This window comes from Cimex lectularius, unplaced genomic scaffold (genome assembly GCF_000648675.2).
Source record: "Cimex lectularius strain Harlan isolate CLEC.00 unplaced genomic scaffold, Clec_2.1 scaffold21, whole genome shotgun sequence".
Taxonomy (NCBI): domain Eukaryota; kingdom Metazoa; phylum Arthropoda; class Insecta; order Hemiptera; family Cimicidae; genus Cimex; species Cimex lectularius.
The window spans coordinates 2,568,856-2,583,433 of NW_019392671.1; the positions used below are offsets into that span (position 1 = coordinate 2,568,856).

The 14,578-nt window shown below is 38.2% G+C and overlaps 2 protein-coding genes across 5 annotated transcripts; both read left to right on the forward strand.

The window, feature by feature from the left end:
* The first annotated feature begins 626 nt into the window (after positions 1 to 626).
* Positions 627 to 1,955, forward strand: LOC106670832 (gastrula zinc finger protein XlCGF8.2DB-like). The gene is made up of 2 exons (XM_014401468.2): positions 627 to 699; positions 776 to 1,955. Exon 2 carries the CDS (start codon positions 788 to 790, stop codon positions 1,886 to 1,888), a length of 1,101 nt encoding a protein of 366 aa, XP_014256954.1. The 5' UTR covers positions 627 to 699; positions 776 to 787; the 3' UTR covers positions 1,889 to 1,955.
* A 2,752-nt stretch (positions 1,956 to 4,707) lies between these two features.
* On the forward strand, positions 4,708 to 13,544 carry LOC106670848 (protein AF-10). 4 transcript variants are annotated; one of them, XM_014401496.2, is made up of 12 exons: positions 4,708 to 5,119; positions 9,208 to 9,287; positions 9,350 to 9,715; positions 9,834 to 9,972; positions 10,149 to 10,295; positions 10,540 to 10,824; positions 11,281 to 11,488; positions 11,553 to 12,337; positions 12,407 to 12,533; positions 12,613 to 12,708; positions 12,772 to 12,841; positions 12,901 to 13,544. In XM_014401496.2, exons 1-12 carry the CDS (start codon positions 5,011 to 5,013, stop codon positions 12,982 to 12,984), a joined length of 2,496 nt encoding a protein of 831 aa, XP_014256982.1. In that variant the 5' UTR covers positions 4,708 to 5,010; the 3' UTR covers positions 12,985 to 13,544. The 4 variants fall into 4 exon arrangements, with proteins under 4 accessions (XP_014256982.1, XP_014256984.1, XP_014256983.1 ...); XM_014401498.2 differs by having other exon boundaries at positions 9,852 to 9,972; XM_014401497.2 differs by having other exon boundaries at positions 4,712 to 5,119; positions 10,152 to 10,295.
* The last annotated feature ends 1,034 nt before the right edge of the window (positions 13,545 to 14,578 follow it).

Genomic DNA, 14,578 nt, shown 5'->3' on the forward strand with positions numbered 1-14,578 from the left:
CTCTAACCACTTGAGTTATTGTGCCTTCGATCCCCTCAGACACAGAGCAATTAATTGAAATAATTAATATGGTCAGTTAGCCTACTAAACATAAATGGATTAATAAAAGAGATTGTTAGACTTTGGGAAACATCCTTCCAAATTTCCTGGCGTAATGAGTTCGTACTATGCCGATTACGGATAGGGCAGACAAAAATGACCCACAGGCACCTCATGTAAAAATCTGTACCACCGATATGCCTTTGTAATGATCAATTAGATGTAATATGTATTAAACATAATTGCGCCCCCTCCCTTTTGTCTGAGTGGGCCCCCAAAATCCCCTCGACTATAAAAGAAGTGTTAGGGAATGGACGGAAAAAATTGATCAAGCATTCGAAAGTCTAAAAATGAGAAATCTCTAATAAACTTTTTACATAATTTCCAATAAACTAGAATAATAATTAAAAAACTTACTTAAGATAGAAGGTTTAAATGTTATAACATGACCTTAGGCATTAAAACGCATTAAAAATTGATAATAACAATAATAATAACTAAAATTGTGTATACATTTTTTTGAGTACGTGAACGTGTGATCATTATACAAAGGACATAATTATTAATTTGTCTTGCCAGCCTGTCTGTGAACCATTTGATAACCTTCACATTTTTTATATATTTTTCTTATATGTGAGACTAATTGTTTTTCCATGTAAGGTCAGTCTGGTATTATTATTATTAAAGAGTTAGTAACAGGTAGATGGAAAAAAATTTAAAAAAGTCCATTTTTCAGATATACAAAGGCATGGATCAGCAGGTGTCCTGCAGCACGTCAGCTGAGGGCGTAACGCAGGACAGCAACATGTATCTATGCGTCGAGTGTGACTTCAAATTCGATTCCAGCTCGTCGCTCAAGGCCCACGTAAGGCTGCATTGTTCGAACGAAGCCGTGAACCGTCTCGGCGGTGAGGATAACTTCTCGCTGTCGTGTAGTCTTTGCGATTACAGATGCTCGGAACGATCGGACCTCGACATTCACGACGAGAAACACAAGGACAAGAAGAGGTTCTCGTGCAGTCTCTGCGATTACAGATGTTCCCTCAAACACCACCTAAAGCGGCACATGCTCTTGCACACGGGCGAGAAGCCCTTCTCGTGCTCCGCGTGCGATTACAGATGCTGCGATATGTTTGATCTCAAGAAACACACGCGCATACACACAGGTGAAAAGCCGTTCGAGTGTAGCCTCTGTGACTGCAGGTTCGCCAGGGGGCACCATTTGAAACAACACCTTTTGACGCATTCGAAAGAAAAGCCGTATTCTTGCAACCTCTGTGATTACAAGTGTTCACAGCAGAAGGACTTAAAGAGGCATATGCAGGTGCACACGGGCGAGAAGCCATTTTCATGCAGTTTCTGCGATTACAGATGTTCAAGGTCATACCATTTGAAACGGCACATGTCATTGCACACGGGGGAGAAGCCGTTTACGTGCGCAGACTGCGGTTACAAATGCTCGCAGCTTTCGAACCTAAAAAGGCACATAAGGATGCAGTCGGAGGAGAAGCCGTTTTCGTGTACTTTCTGTGGTCACGGCTTCTCGCAGCAGTATGACCTAAAGCTGCACACGCTCACTCACACTGGGGAGAAACCATTCACGTGCGACGTGTGTGGTTACAGGTGCTCGAGACAATCGCGTCTCAGCCAGCACATGCGTACGCACACGGGCGAGAAGCCACTGTCATGTGATTTCTGTGAGCTGAGGTTTTTCTACCCATCTTACCTCAAGAAGCACATGGCGAAACACATGGAGCGAGAGCCATTGCGATGTGCTCATTGCGATTACACATGCATGACAGAGCCGACAATGAAAAAACACATTTTGGAACGTTGTCAAAAACGATGAAACTCCCTCAAAAGAACCTCTAATCCTATAATTGTTCTAATTATCTAAATGTTTACAAACTTTTATATATATTTTATAAAATAAATTATTTATTTTTTTATAACAATTAACAATTTTCTTTTTGTTCATTTAAGATCGCCCATTACTACATAAAATCAAGACCACGCTGGTCAATTTCAGGGGTAGAAACATGGTTTACTTATCACGTCCACCTTTACTCATGGGTTGGTAGAACTTAAACATGTTTAGGCATTGTGCCATCTTCAGTGAAGAATTACAAACCGACCCCACTATACATTACAAACTATTTCAAAAGCGTTACATGCAATTTTTAAAAAATTTACTGTAATATATACTATTCGGAGATTGTGAGATGTGGTCTTAGAAAAACATTTTCTTTATCGTGCCAATGTTTCGATCTTTATTGAGATCATCTTCAGGGCTCAAAGTGTTTTGTTTTCTGCGTAATTTTGCCATTCTTGTGTGTCATGTTGAGAGTGCCCATGGGCTTTTTCCAGGGCACAGGCGTTGATGGCATATATTTCTGCTTGAAAGACTGAAGTGTACTTCCCTAATGAGTTTGATTACTCTATGGGCTTGTACAAAAAACACCCAATCTGGTTCCAGCCATCTGTATACCATATCATTGTATCTGATGTTGTCCTCAGTTCTTCCTCTCCTTTATAACCCATTGAGACTTTATAGGATGTTGTAAAGAGTGTTTCCAAGATTATATAGTCAATCCACATCTGACTAGCCATCATACATTCTTGTTGATCGAGGGACGTATTATGAATCCATTGTCTAATGGATCCGCATTTTTGGCAGTTTAGTAAGCAACTGGTGTCCTCATTGAACTTTCCTTGGCCAATTTATCGGCCTCTTCGTTGTCCCTGTGCCCTGGCACTCGACAAGGGTAATTTTGTTATTTTCCCCAAAGTCTGACTAATGCAGCTCCAAACTGGACTTTACCATGAATGCAGTAATTGTCTTCAGTGCTGCCTGGCTGATGGAGTGGATGGCTACTCTTCTATTGACGATCCCCAGCCTTGAAAGAAGGTGGCATATTATGATAAGGCTTATATGAATTCTAGTTCTTGGTTTATTTCTGTAAATGCCAGCTCCTGACGCATATTCGATTTTGAAGCCATCTGTAAACCAACAATCGGCATTAACTGGGATCTGGGGGGAACTGCTCTACAAAATATTTTGATTAGAAATTTTTTCTCAAAACTGAATTTAGGGGTCATGGGTTCAGCAGGCATCCCAGCCTGTCTAACTGAAGCTCCCCTTGAAACTTCCGTTGCCACTTATGTGAACAGGCTATCGGAGCCTGTCCCTGGATAAAGATGTGTGGTGGCGGTCGATTCAGTAGGACTTCCAGGTCAGCAGTGGGGATAGTTCTCTTTACACCAGAGATGCTCAGACACGCCAGCCTCTGAACAGTACTGAGGATCTGAACTGCCCTTAGCTTAGGGAAAGAAGAGATAAATTTTCGGGGTTTAGACTATGTAGGTTTGATGTATCGAGTGTAATAATTGAGTTATATGTATGTTACTTATATTGAATTTGATTACTGATATTACAGTAACTGCGGCTGAGTTTACATGTGTCTCTTCTATAATTGATGATGTGTTTATCTCGGTTGATGTAAACCATTTTTTAAAGTTACATTTATATTTGTTTTGTTCTGGGTTTAATAATTTTGGATTGTTGAAATCCAAGTTGTGTTCGTGTTCACATTGGTGGGTAGCTAAATGCTAATGCTGTAGGATTTTTTTTTTGCAATCTTAGATACATTGTTTTACCCTCTTATCCAGATATTGGGATGTAATTCCAATGTAAGTTGCCAGACAATTTATATTTTGTTGTTATATTGTTTAAATTTTGTAAATCCTTACCCACTTCTTTAAAAATAAATAAATAAATAAATAAAATAAAATAAATAAATAAATAAAAAATCACAAACATTCAACTCACCTCACAACACATCTACTTGACTTTGAGTGTGTGTACAAATACTTTGATTAAACCTAAAATTTCTATTTTGTAAATACATTGTACAATGTAAAAAAAAGTCATAACTTATATGTATTTATATATGTATGTTTCTTAGTGACCGGTTGTTTCATAATTTGTTGAAGTTTATTAACTAACGGTCACTAATCACCACACATTTGTTGAAGTTGACCACTCCTCACAAATTCAACAAATGTATTTGTATAATTTAAACAATGTTTATAAATCCCAGGCCCTGAAGATAATCTCAAAAAAGGCGAAACATTGGAACAATAAAGAAAATATTTTTCTAAATGTAAGTCACACCAGACCGCATCTCATGATCTCCAAGTAATAATTAACGATCACTAAATACCATAAAAAAGTATAAAAGTGAAATGTTTGTTGTGTAAAATAAAAGTAATTTCATTACGGAAAATAATCTGTTTTAGATAAGAAGAGCATAATGGTAAGACTTACATGTTTCCTGACTTTTTTTGCCCAGTGCATATTACTACCATTTTTTTCCTTTTTCCGCCATTTTTTTTTTTTTGTCTGGTAACCGGAGCCTTCCTATACCTGACAATATTGGAAAGTAAGTTTTTTTTAATTAAAAAAAAAAGATTTGTAGTGATGAAACGTTTGAAATTAATTGTCAATATGGATTTTAAATTGTTTTTATTGTTTTCTTAGAGATTTGAATTGCTGTTTATTGGCGCGTTTTACCCTCTAGTAACCAGAGATGTACGGTAACCCCCCACGAAGAAAAAAAAGGAGGATTCAGTTGTTAATGGAATAAAAACGTGTGTATTGGGTGTAAAATGATAAAATGAAGTATTATGATATTTGAGTTGAAGAATTTGGGTAATTTGAAGTAGTTAGGTCTGTTTGAAAAAGTTCGATATTTGGCGGTGTAGATTGTACCCGGTTAGTACGCGTCCGTAGCGCTGCAAACGCGTAGTCCGTACCGGAGACGTCTACCCTATCGGACCGTCGTCGACCTCGAGGATCGCAGAGTTCCCGGTGTACGGCAGGGCGAGAGAGAAAGGGGCGAAAGAGCGAGGAGAGGCGGACCCGAAATGGGACAGGTCTTCGGCCGAGGGAGCCAGCGAGAGTGAAATGCCATGAAGGAGATGGTCGGCGGGTGTTGTGTTTGCTCAGACGACCGCGGATGGGCCGAGAACCCGCTCGTGTACTGCGACGGACCGGGGTGCACGGTCGCCGTACACCAAGGTAAGATGGACGGGGAATCTGGTGTCCCGGGGCCCCGGCCGCCCCCTTTGTTTACCCCGGGCGGTTACCCGCCATTTTGAGCTTAACCTCGACCCCACGCTCCTTCCCATCATACGCCGGGAAACGCCAGTTAAAATAATAAATAAATAAAAAAAATTACTAATTTTTCAAACAGTTTTCTTTATTATAAACTAAAAAAAATGCTGTCAAAAAACCTTCTCTCACAGTTTTCCTTTAAAACCTCAACAAAACGACCCCCAAGACTGACAGAAGAGTATAAACTGCACAAAAATGAATTGGGATATTTGAAATTTAATCTTATTCCATTAATTTTAATCAAAATAACCGATATAGAAAATTAAAAAAATTGTTAATCCATATTTTTAATAACGGAGTTACTTAAGAATAGTAAAAATGAAGTTCTCATTTTGTAAACAAACAACTTTTAATCCTTAATCCGATTAATTATTCTTTTATCTAAGGTTTTTGGTTGAGATGAAAAGTTAGTCTCATGAGCGCGATTTGAACTGTCGGCTCAATGCGCTGCTGCTCTGACCACTAGAGCTATTGCGATTTCGATCCCCTCGCAGACTCATCATCCTCATCTGTGATGTTAGTTGGATTAAATAGAAAATACAAACCAGAAACAACCAAATGTTAATCCACATTTTTATTAACAGATTTACTTAAGAATAGTAAAAATGAAGATAACTCTTTTTGCAAACACCTTGTCTTGCCTTTTCTCAATTTTAATTCAGTTGTATTCTCTTTAACCATGGAAAGACATCATCTTGAACCAGAAGTTGGCAATATTATTGTTTGAATGAGTCATCGAGGTCATCGGCAAGTGGATATCGCAGAGGCGGTCGGTGTTTCTCAAATCCGAGAGACTGGAAGTGCCAATAGGAGGCTCATTAGTGGATCTCAGCGTGTTACGATTCTAAGGAAGGACTGAAATGTCATGCAAAATAGATCCTTAATAAAGTACAAGATGTTTTTGCAAGGTCTTTATCGACGAATCATTGTGGGAAGTTGGCCTCACATTTTTCGCCCCTTTGAAACGACTTGCAATAGCCCTCTATCAGAGACTCAGGAGAATATGGTGCAGGAAGCACCAAGGAGAGTACACTAATTGGACTGTTATGTTTACTGATGTCGCATTTATATCTGCATAATTCAGCAGGCGGTCCTACACTAAGAGAGAGAGAGAACACCGAGAACAGAAGATGTGTTAGTGCTCCCTTCAGTGCAGTTTGGAGGAGGCGGTGTCCCCCTAGGCTGGGAGGACGAACCCGACTCCATATTGTTGATGGCGATCTCACAGCAGTCTGTTATGTCCAAGAAATTATCGAGGGATACATCCCTCAAACTAGGAATCTCATTGGCATGGAGTTTCTATTTCTGGGTGGCAATGCCAGGCATCATAGAGGCAGTTGTTTATTGATTTTTAAAAAAACCTAGGAATTTCTTATCTGCCCCTTCACCCATTCTCTCTAGACCTCAATGAGTGCAGGTTCAACATGTGCAGCCAGTTGATGTTAAATGCTAATTGCTAAGTTTTTAATTTGATACTAGTATCAAATATTTTCTTTCGGTATTTGAATATGATCGAATACTTCTTTGATACAGTATTGGGTTCTGGTATCGAATATTCTTTAGTACTTCGCGTCACTATCTGTCTATCTTAGATAGAGATAGGGGGGAAATATATATACACAAAAATTTCAAAGAGCTTTCCGCTTACTTCAGTCAATGCTTGAAGCTGCCCCTCATGAACGCAGACACTCATGAACCTGAAAATAGAAAGTAGTGAGAAAAAATATTGCAAGAAGAAAATTAATATATCTGTGTAGAGATTAGTGACCGTTAATCGATAGTTATTCACGATAAAGAAAATGTTTTTCTGAAACCTACATCACACCCAACCGCATCTCACGATATCTGAATAACTATTAATATATCTATTTTTTTTATTTTTGAAAAATAAAAGAAAGAAAAATGTGGAAGGTCAAGTGATGAACAGCTCAAAAATGTGTAGGGATATTTATAATTTATTCTTATTCTATTAATTTGAATTCAAATAACCAATATAGAAAAAATGAAGATTGCTCACACAAACACCTTCTCTCGTCTTTTCTCCATTTTAATTCAGTTGTATTCTCTTTAACCATGAAAAGACATCATCTTGAATTAGAAGTTGGCAATATTATTGTGAGAATGAATGGCTGAGGTACCAGAGAGAATCACAGAGGTGGTTGGTGTTTCTCAATTCCGCTAGACTGGACGTGCCAATAGGATGCTCCGTACTGGATCTCAGCATGCTACGACTAAGAAAGGTCAGAAATATTGTTGTGCAAGGAGGAATCCTTTCCGACAGATCCGAAATGAAGTATGAGATGTTTTGGCAAGGCCTTTATCAAGTTGGCCTTGCATTGTATGCCCCCTTTGAGATGACCTGCATCAAGGAGAATATGGTGCAGTGAGCGCCTAGAAGGGTATACCAATTGGAATGTTATGTTCTCTGATGATTTGCGTTTCTGTCTGTTTATTGATAACAGAAAAAACTGGCACTCGCAGACAGAAACGTGACTCGTCAATGAATGTAAACAGCATTCCAATTGGTGTTAACAACAAACTGTAGCGCTACACTTGGTGTGCTTAAGGATGTACAATGTGGCCATAGAAGAAATTCAACCATTGAAACCAGGCCTACTAATCAAATTCCTTGATGAATTAGGACTCATTGGTGTGCTATAAGACACATAACAAGGGTTACTTAAATGGCACAGTATATTGCACACCCCAATTAATACATCTTCATCCAAGCCCTCAGGCTTGATTTTCCAACCAGAGATCTACGAGAAATAATGGATAATTGCATATGCAAAACAAAGTTCCTCAACATCCCAACCAGAAGTCCACATAGGAGTGTGTAAATTTTTTATCGTTGTCATGAATGTCTGGAAAGTCTAGCAAATTTTTTAAGTTGTATTGTACCCTTAGGTCGTGCAAACTGACCGAATATGAAAACTTATAAAAGTAGTTTAAAAATTGGGTTCTGAAGGACATGGCCATTCCACACACCCTTAACAATGTGCTGAAACACATGCCGACAAGCGAACACGTTAAAAATCCAAACCTGCGTTACTTCATGATGTAAACTGCTCAAAAATGAATATTTATAATTTATTCTTATTCTATTAATTTTAATTAAATTAACCGACATTTCTTGATTAGTTGATAAAAAAATAGAAAATAAAAACAAAATGTTAATCCACATTTTTAATAACGAATTTACTTAAGAATATTAAACATGCAAAGAGTAGTAAAATTCTCGTCTTTTCTACATTTTAATCTTGAGGTATTCTCTTTATCCGTGGAAAGACATCAACTTGAACCAGAAGTTAGTAATACTATTGTGAGAATGAGTCATCGAGGTCACAAGCAAGTGGATATTCAGAGGTGGTCGGCGTTTCTCAATTCTGAGAGACTGGAAGTGCCAATAGGAGGCCCGGTAGTAGATCTTGGTGCATTACAACTCTAAAGGATGACAGAAATATTGTCGTTGCTGCAAGACAGAACCCTTTCCATTTTTGTTTTGTCTGAATTTTTTCATCAATTCTGCAATATAAATAGGTTCCCTTACAGTCAATTTAACGTTATATCAGGTGGCACAAACCAGATTTTTCTAGCCAGAATTTCTGAAGTTGATAAACAATTTAGTGGACCTAAGTCGGGGAGAAAAAAATAACCAAAACCTGAAATTACGTCTTTACCATTGAGATTCAGACAGGGGTTTATAGGAAGTTTTTGTTGCATATAGAAACACCTCTTGAAATTTTCAACACCTATCGCCAGTCGCCCTATATATACAGTACAAATTATTACGTTTTCGATCATGGTGAGGCCCTAGGTTTCTTTATTTTCATTGTCTATTAGAGTAAATTTGAAGATATGGTTACTCGGGTTGTCTAGCCTCCATCTGGTTTGGGTCGTGTGCCCTTGGCAAAGCTTTGGAGTGGAGATTACCCTTGGTGATTTTAGTTAGTAGTAAAAAAATATTATAATGTTGGATTTGTTTGTTCCAGCTTGTTATGGAATTGTGACAGTTCCGCTGGGCAATTGGTACTGCAGAAAATGTGAAACTGAGGATAACACCATTGAAGTTGTAAGTTAATTTTTTTTCTGATTTTTTGTTTTAATTTCAAAATTTTTTATTTTTTATTTTAGTTCTGCGAGCTTTGCCCAAACAGGGAGGGAGCGTTGAAGCCGACGGACAACGATGCTTGGGCGCACGTCGTGTGCGCCCTTTACATACCAGAAGTTCGTTTTGGCAACGTCACAACGATGGAGCCTATCATATTGGCCCAGATACCGCAGGAGCGTTACAACAAGACGTGCTACATATGCGAAGAGGCGAACCGTGGCAGTAGTAGGTCGACGGTCGGCGCTTGCATGCAGTGCAACAAGGCCGGTTGCAAACAGCAGTTCCACGTCACTTGCGCTCAGAGAGACGGCCTCTTATGCGAAGAGGCTGGTAACTATATGGACAACGTCAAATACTGTGGCTACTGCCACCACCACTACACTAAACTGGTAAGGAAATATTTAATTAATTAAATTATTTTTTCCTTAAATTTTTGATTTTAACTTTTTTTTATTACTTTTGTTGTATTTTATTTTTAAACATCAATGATATTAAAGTGTAAGACAGTCTATGTTGGGTAAACAGAAAAAAGGTGGAAATGTCAAGTCGGTCCCACCATACAGGCCGATTGGGAATGACTCGCCAGAGACTACACCTCCAAACAAGGATCCAGAACCGACGAAGACGACTTCAAAGCGTAAATTGAGTAAGTTTAGTTTTTCTTGAGTATATATATATTTTATATATATAAAAAACTTTTGTAACTCGACTAGTGCATGTTAAGAAGGTCACCGGGAAGAGTTGGTGTTGAAATATTTCCCCCATTCCCCCCCCAATCCTTAAATTGAAAACACTGACGAATCTGTTTGACATCCGTCCAAGCAGGTACTGGATCGACAAAGGGCAACAAGACAAATGCGACAAACCAGGATGACCAGACAAACCAGGAGGACAACCTGAAGGAGCCCCCCGCCCCACTTCCCCATAATGTCACACAGGAGAAAACATCAAACCTAAAGCGGAAAAAAGGTAAAAAAAAAAAAACCTGGACGTGACAAAAAAAACAAAACAAAAAGAGATGAACATTAAGGAAACACCATAATGAACAAAATTTAAATAAAACAAATTATAAATGATTATTTGGAGATCGTGAGGTGCGGTCTGGTGTGATGTAGGTTTTAGAAAATATTTTCTTTATCGTGCCATCTCCAAATAATGATTAACTAATGGTCACTAAACACCACACACAAATTATAAATGTATATTTTTTTAGGAGGGAGCAGAACGCCACCTACTACGGGTCCTGCACTCAGCCCGGATGCATCACCGAGGCCGATCACGCCGCAGAATCCAACGGCCGTGTCTCAGTTGTCGTCGATGAATCCGGTGGTCGCGTTGACAGGGATCAGCATCCCCAGCATGTCGGGCAGCGTGAGCACAACAACCATTACGTCAACACTGCCGGGTCAGGTCTCGGCAGCGGCGCTCGTAGCTTCAACGCCATCTGGCGGCTCTTCGGGTCCTTCAAGCGTCGTCGAAGCGAAACGACCTTCTCAAAGTACGTTAAAAAAAATTATACATGCCTTCTGTTCCTATCTCGTAACATAGCTCTTAAACATATAATTATTGGACATTTTGTTATAATTTATTATTTAAAGTTAAATTCGACTTGAACTTTTCCTTTCAAAAAATGTAACCTCTCTAAAACCTCCAAGAATAGACCAACAGTTATGCCACCCGATTCTATTATTCAATGATAAGTTTGTTATTGTTTAATTTTATTATATCCACATTATTAAAATGTTTTTTCTTTTAAAGTCTTTTACCTTTAAATTATTGTAATACAATATTTCTTATTGTGTCAGATTTCATAAAATAAATTATTTTTGTATGTTGGTTGATTTCTGAGGGGCAGGGGTTCTACTGATGTGCTGATCCATTGCAATTCTGAAATACTCTTTTATATATATATAATTTTATTATATAATAATTAGTTTTAATTTTTTTTGTTTAGGTGTTTTAAAAGAGACGAGACCGAATTCAATTGTCGTTAATGTGCCTTTAGAGGTTGCTCTGCCAAACGCAGCACCGAGTGTACCGCCAGTGCCGACTGCAAGTCCCGTTTTAGTGGCAGAACCGATTTCTCCTGTCGGTTCCAACTCAACTCTGATGGAAGTGACGCCGGTGCAGTCACAACCACATCCACCTGTAAAACGTGTCAGGTATTTATTTGTTCAATTGCGAATTTTTATTATTTTAATGTTGTAATTATTGTTTGATATATAGATCTCAATCTTCTGAGAAATCGGATAAGTCGTTGTCGAGGAGATCTTCGAAGAGGAGTAGCGGTTCGTCGAGTTCTAATTCGGCGATCGTGATTGGCAACAGCGGGAAGATGTCGAACCACATGTCCCTGAAGAATGAAAGCCACTCGCACCACAGCAGTTCGCACAATTCGCACAGTATTCACCATTCGAGTTCGAACCATCACTCGTCCTCAATCTTAACACATGAATCTCGAAACGAGAAAAAGAAGATTACGAGTGGACTGAACATTTCGACGACATCGAACCACGTCCCGCCTGTGAGTGCGATCAAGGAAGAGAAGGACATAAAGATCCTCGCGTCAAACGCGCCTCACATGCTTGGCAACACACTCAACCCGGCGTCGTCAATGGCGCAGAAGATGTGCGACACGCTTTCCCAGGAGGTCGTGGCTCATTCTATATTCTCGACATCCGACCACTGTGGGAACCTACACCTTGTCGGGCCACAGAGATCTGTTTCGAACGTGAACACGACTCCCTCGTCAGCAGGTTCGAACAATTCATTCTGGTCGAACAACTCGATACCGCAGACTCTGGAGCAGCTGCTCGAACGACAATGGGAACAGGGATCTCAGTTCCTTATGGAGCAGGCTCAACACTTTGACATTGCTTCTTTGCTCTCATGCCTTCACCAGCTGCGTGCTGAAAACGCCCAGCTTGAGGAGCATGTCGCCACCCTCGTCGCACGACGGGATCAGCTACTTGCCGTCAATGCCAGGCTTGCCATTCCATTTACAACTGGCCGTAAGTTTTATACTTATATTTTTAACCCGATATAAATGGGAAAATTTTGATTTTGTTTTTCTTTTACAGTGCTTATACCGACGACAAACACGATGACAAACACGACAAACTCACAGGTCAATTTACCAAATGCACAACCAGTCGAAAACGGGATTTCAATCAGTTCACCGCACACTCAAGAGTTCAGGTCTATAACGTAAGTTGTATTAAGTTCACTCTTTTTTTCTTTTTTTTAATTAAGTAATTTTTTAAATATTTTGTTTCATTTTGTCCAGGCGTACTCAGGGAAATGGGCAGAATTCCATTACATACCAGTGTACTGCGCAAAATAGCGTATTGGTGAGGACGAATTCGACAGACGTGACGCGAAGGTAGTTAAATAAAAATAAAACAATATATTTTTTTTAAATAAGTAATTTTTCCTTTGTGGTCAGGTCTTCACAATCGCCAGCGAGTGGCGTGTTCAATTCGACGTCCGTGACTCAACACCAGTCGCAGTCGCAGGTGAACAAATCCGTCGCATTTATTCACAAGGGGTGGGTCTGATTTTTATGCATTTTCAGATGATAAGGCGTAGCGGCGAATCGGCTTCATCTGACGGCCAACACCATTCCCAGTCGTCGCGTCAGCACAACTCGAACAGCTGATCCGAGCGCCGTCCTACTCCGGCTCAACGATACATCATACAGACAAGACGGGGGCAGATACGCAAAGCCTGAACCGTCCGTTACCGTTGCATGTTTCTTTTGTCTCCTTTTCAAATTTATTTTTTCCTTATTCCTAAAAATTTTTCTTTTCTTGCGTGCGCATGGAATCATAATGTTCTTACCGATAGGGTGAGTCTTGCCACTATTTACCGAGGTACATCATATATTTTTTTTAAATCTTGAAAGCGTTTTTTAGTTTAATTATCAATATTTTAAATAAACAGTTTAATGTATTTTGTTTTTCTTCTATATTATTTGTGATAACCATAGAACAGTGTATACATGAATGGGGTGGTAAGTTGTTTTCAAGTTACCAGGAGCAAAAATCATACCCTGTATTTTTTTTTTTCTCCAAAAATGAACTCTTATAAGCAAAAAAACAATAGGTCCAGTCTTTTTTCACCATTTACTTGCAACGTAATATTGCCCTCTGTTCCCTTATGGATGTAAATATTGATTTCTTTGTATATAGACTGTGTGCTTTGTGTATATGGAAAAAACTTAAAGGACTGCCTTGCCCCGTTTTTTATTTCAATTTTTTTTCTCTTAAAATATACGTTAAAATCTGGTGGCGTCTGAACTGCTATTCTCCCTCGTCTCACAGTGTATATAAGTGGCTGTACATTCAGTCAGTAGAACAACGATCCGAGACGAGGGACCTTCTTCACCACTCAGGCTAGATTTGATCAGTGGTCATTGGGCCCCTCATACCCACCGCGCCATATAACAACGGGGTTTAGTGAGTAATTTATTATGGCATTTTACAAAAATAAATTTTAAAAAATTGTAGAAATGTTTAGGCATTTTAAAAAAAACAACACATTTTTCCTGTTTTAATATTGAATTTAGTGTTTCTTGGTTAAATTATAAATAATTAGTTCGATAATTTTTCTTTATTCATTATGAACATTTTTTAAAGACAAAAAATATTCATAATAAAAAAACCTAAGACTTTTAAGAATTTGAAATTTTATTATTAAAACAAACAAAACGAAAATACATGATTGAAGACGAGGGATCAAAATTTCTCTTTTTATTGTCATTATAAATTATTAATTATATTATTTTTTTATCCAACTGCTCAAATATTAATTTATTTTTATCATTATTAATTTCAAATTATGCATTTTTAGGCAGTGTTAGTGATGTCAGTTATTGTTGTAATAGTAATGATTTTTTTTGTGATTTGTAATTTCATTTAGATAATAAAAAATAAAATGCAAAAACAAAAACTTTTTTCTTTAAGTATATTTGGTTAAATTTAAATTATAATTTTCAAAACAATTGTCATAGTTATTTCTCCCAAAGTCCCAACCTTGAAAATTAAATTGAAAAATTTATCGCCGTTTTTATACAGCTTGGATGGATTTTTATACCTTAATGTGTCGATAGCCAACGTTATAACTATCGATCGAAGAAAGAAAATCGATATTCACCTTTATCGACCAGTACATCTTCAAAATTGAAAAAGAATCAATTTACACAAGATATCGGACATCAGGAATTGATAATTCTCATTATGTAACATCGATAT

What these genes read in the sequence shown, in the direction of transcription:
- LOC106670848 (XM_014401496.2), top strand. Translation starts at nt 5,011, where the DNA reads ATGAAGGAGATGGTCGGCGGGTGTTGTGTTTGCTCAGACGACCGCGGA. An exon ending in CCACCTGTAAAACGTGTCAG is followed by an intron (nt 11,489 to 11,552) that starts GTATTTATTTGT and finishes TTTGATATATAG; the next exon opens with ATCTCAATCTTCTGAGAAAT. An exon ending in AACACCAGTCGCAGTCGCAG is followed by an intron (nt 12,842 to 12,900) that starts GTGAACAAATCC and finishes ATGCATTTTCAG; the next exon opens with ATGATAAGGCGTAGCGGCGA.
- LOC106670832 (XM_014401468.2), top strand. Translation starts at nt 788, where the DNA reads ATGGATCAGCAGGTGTCCTGCAGCACGTCAGCTGAGGGCGTAACGCAG.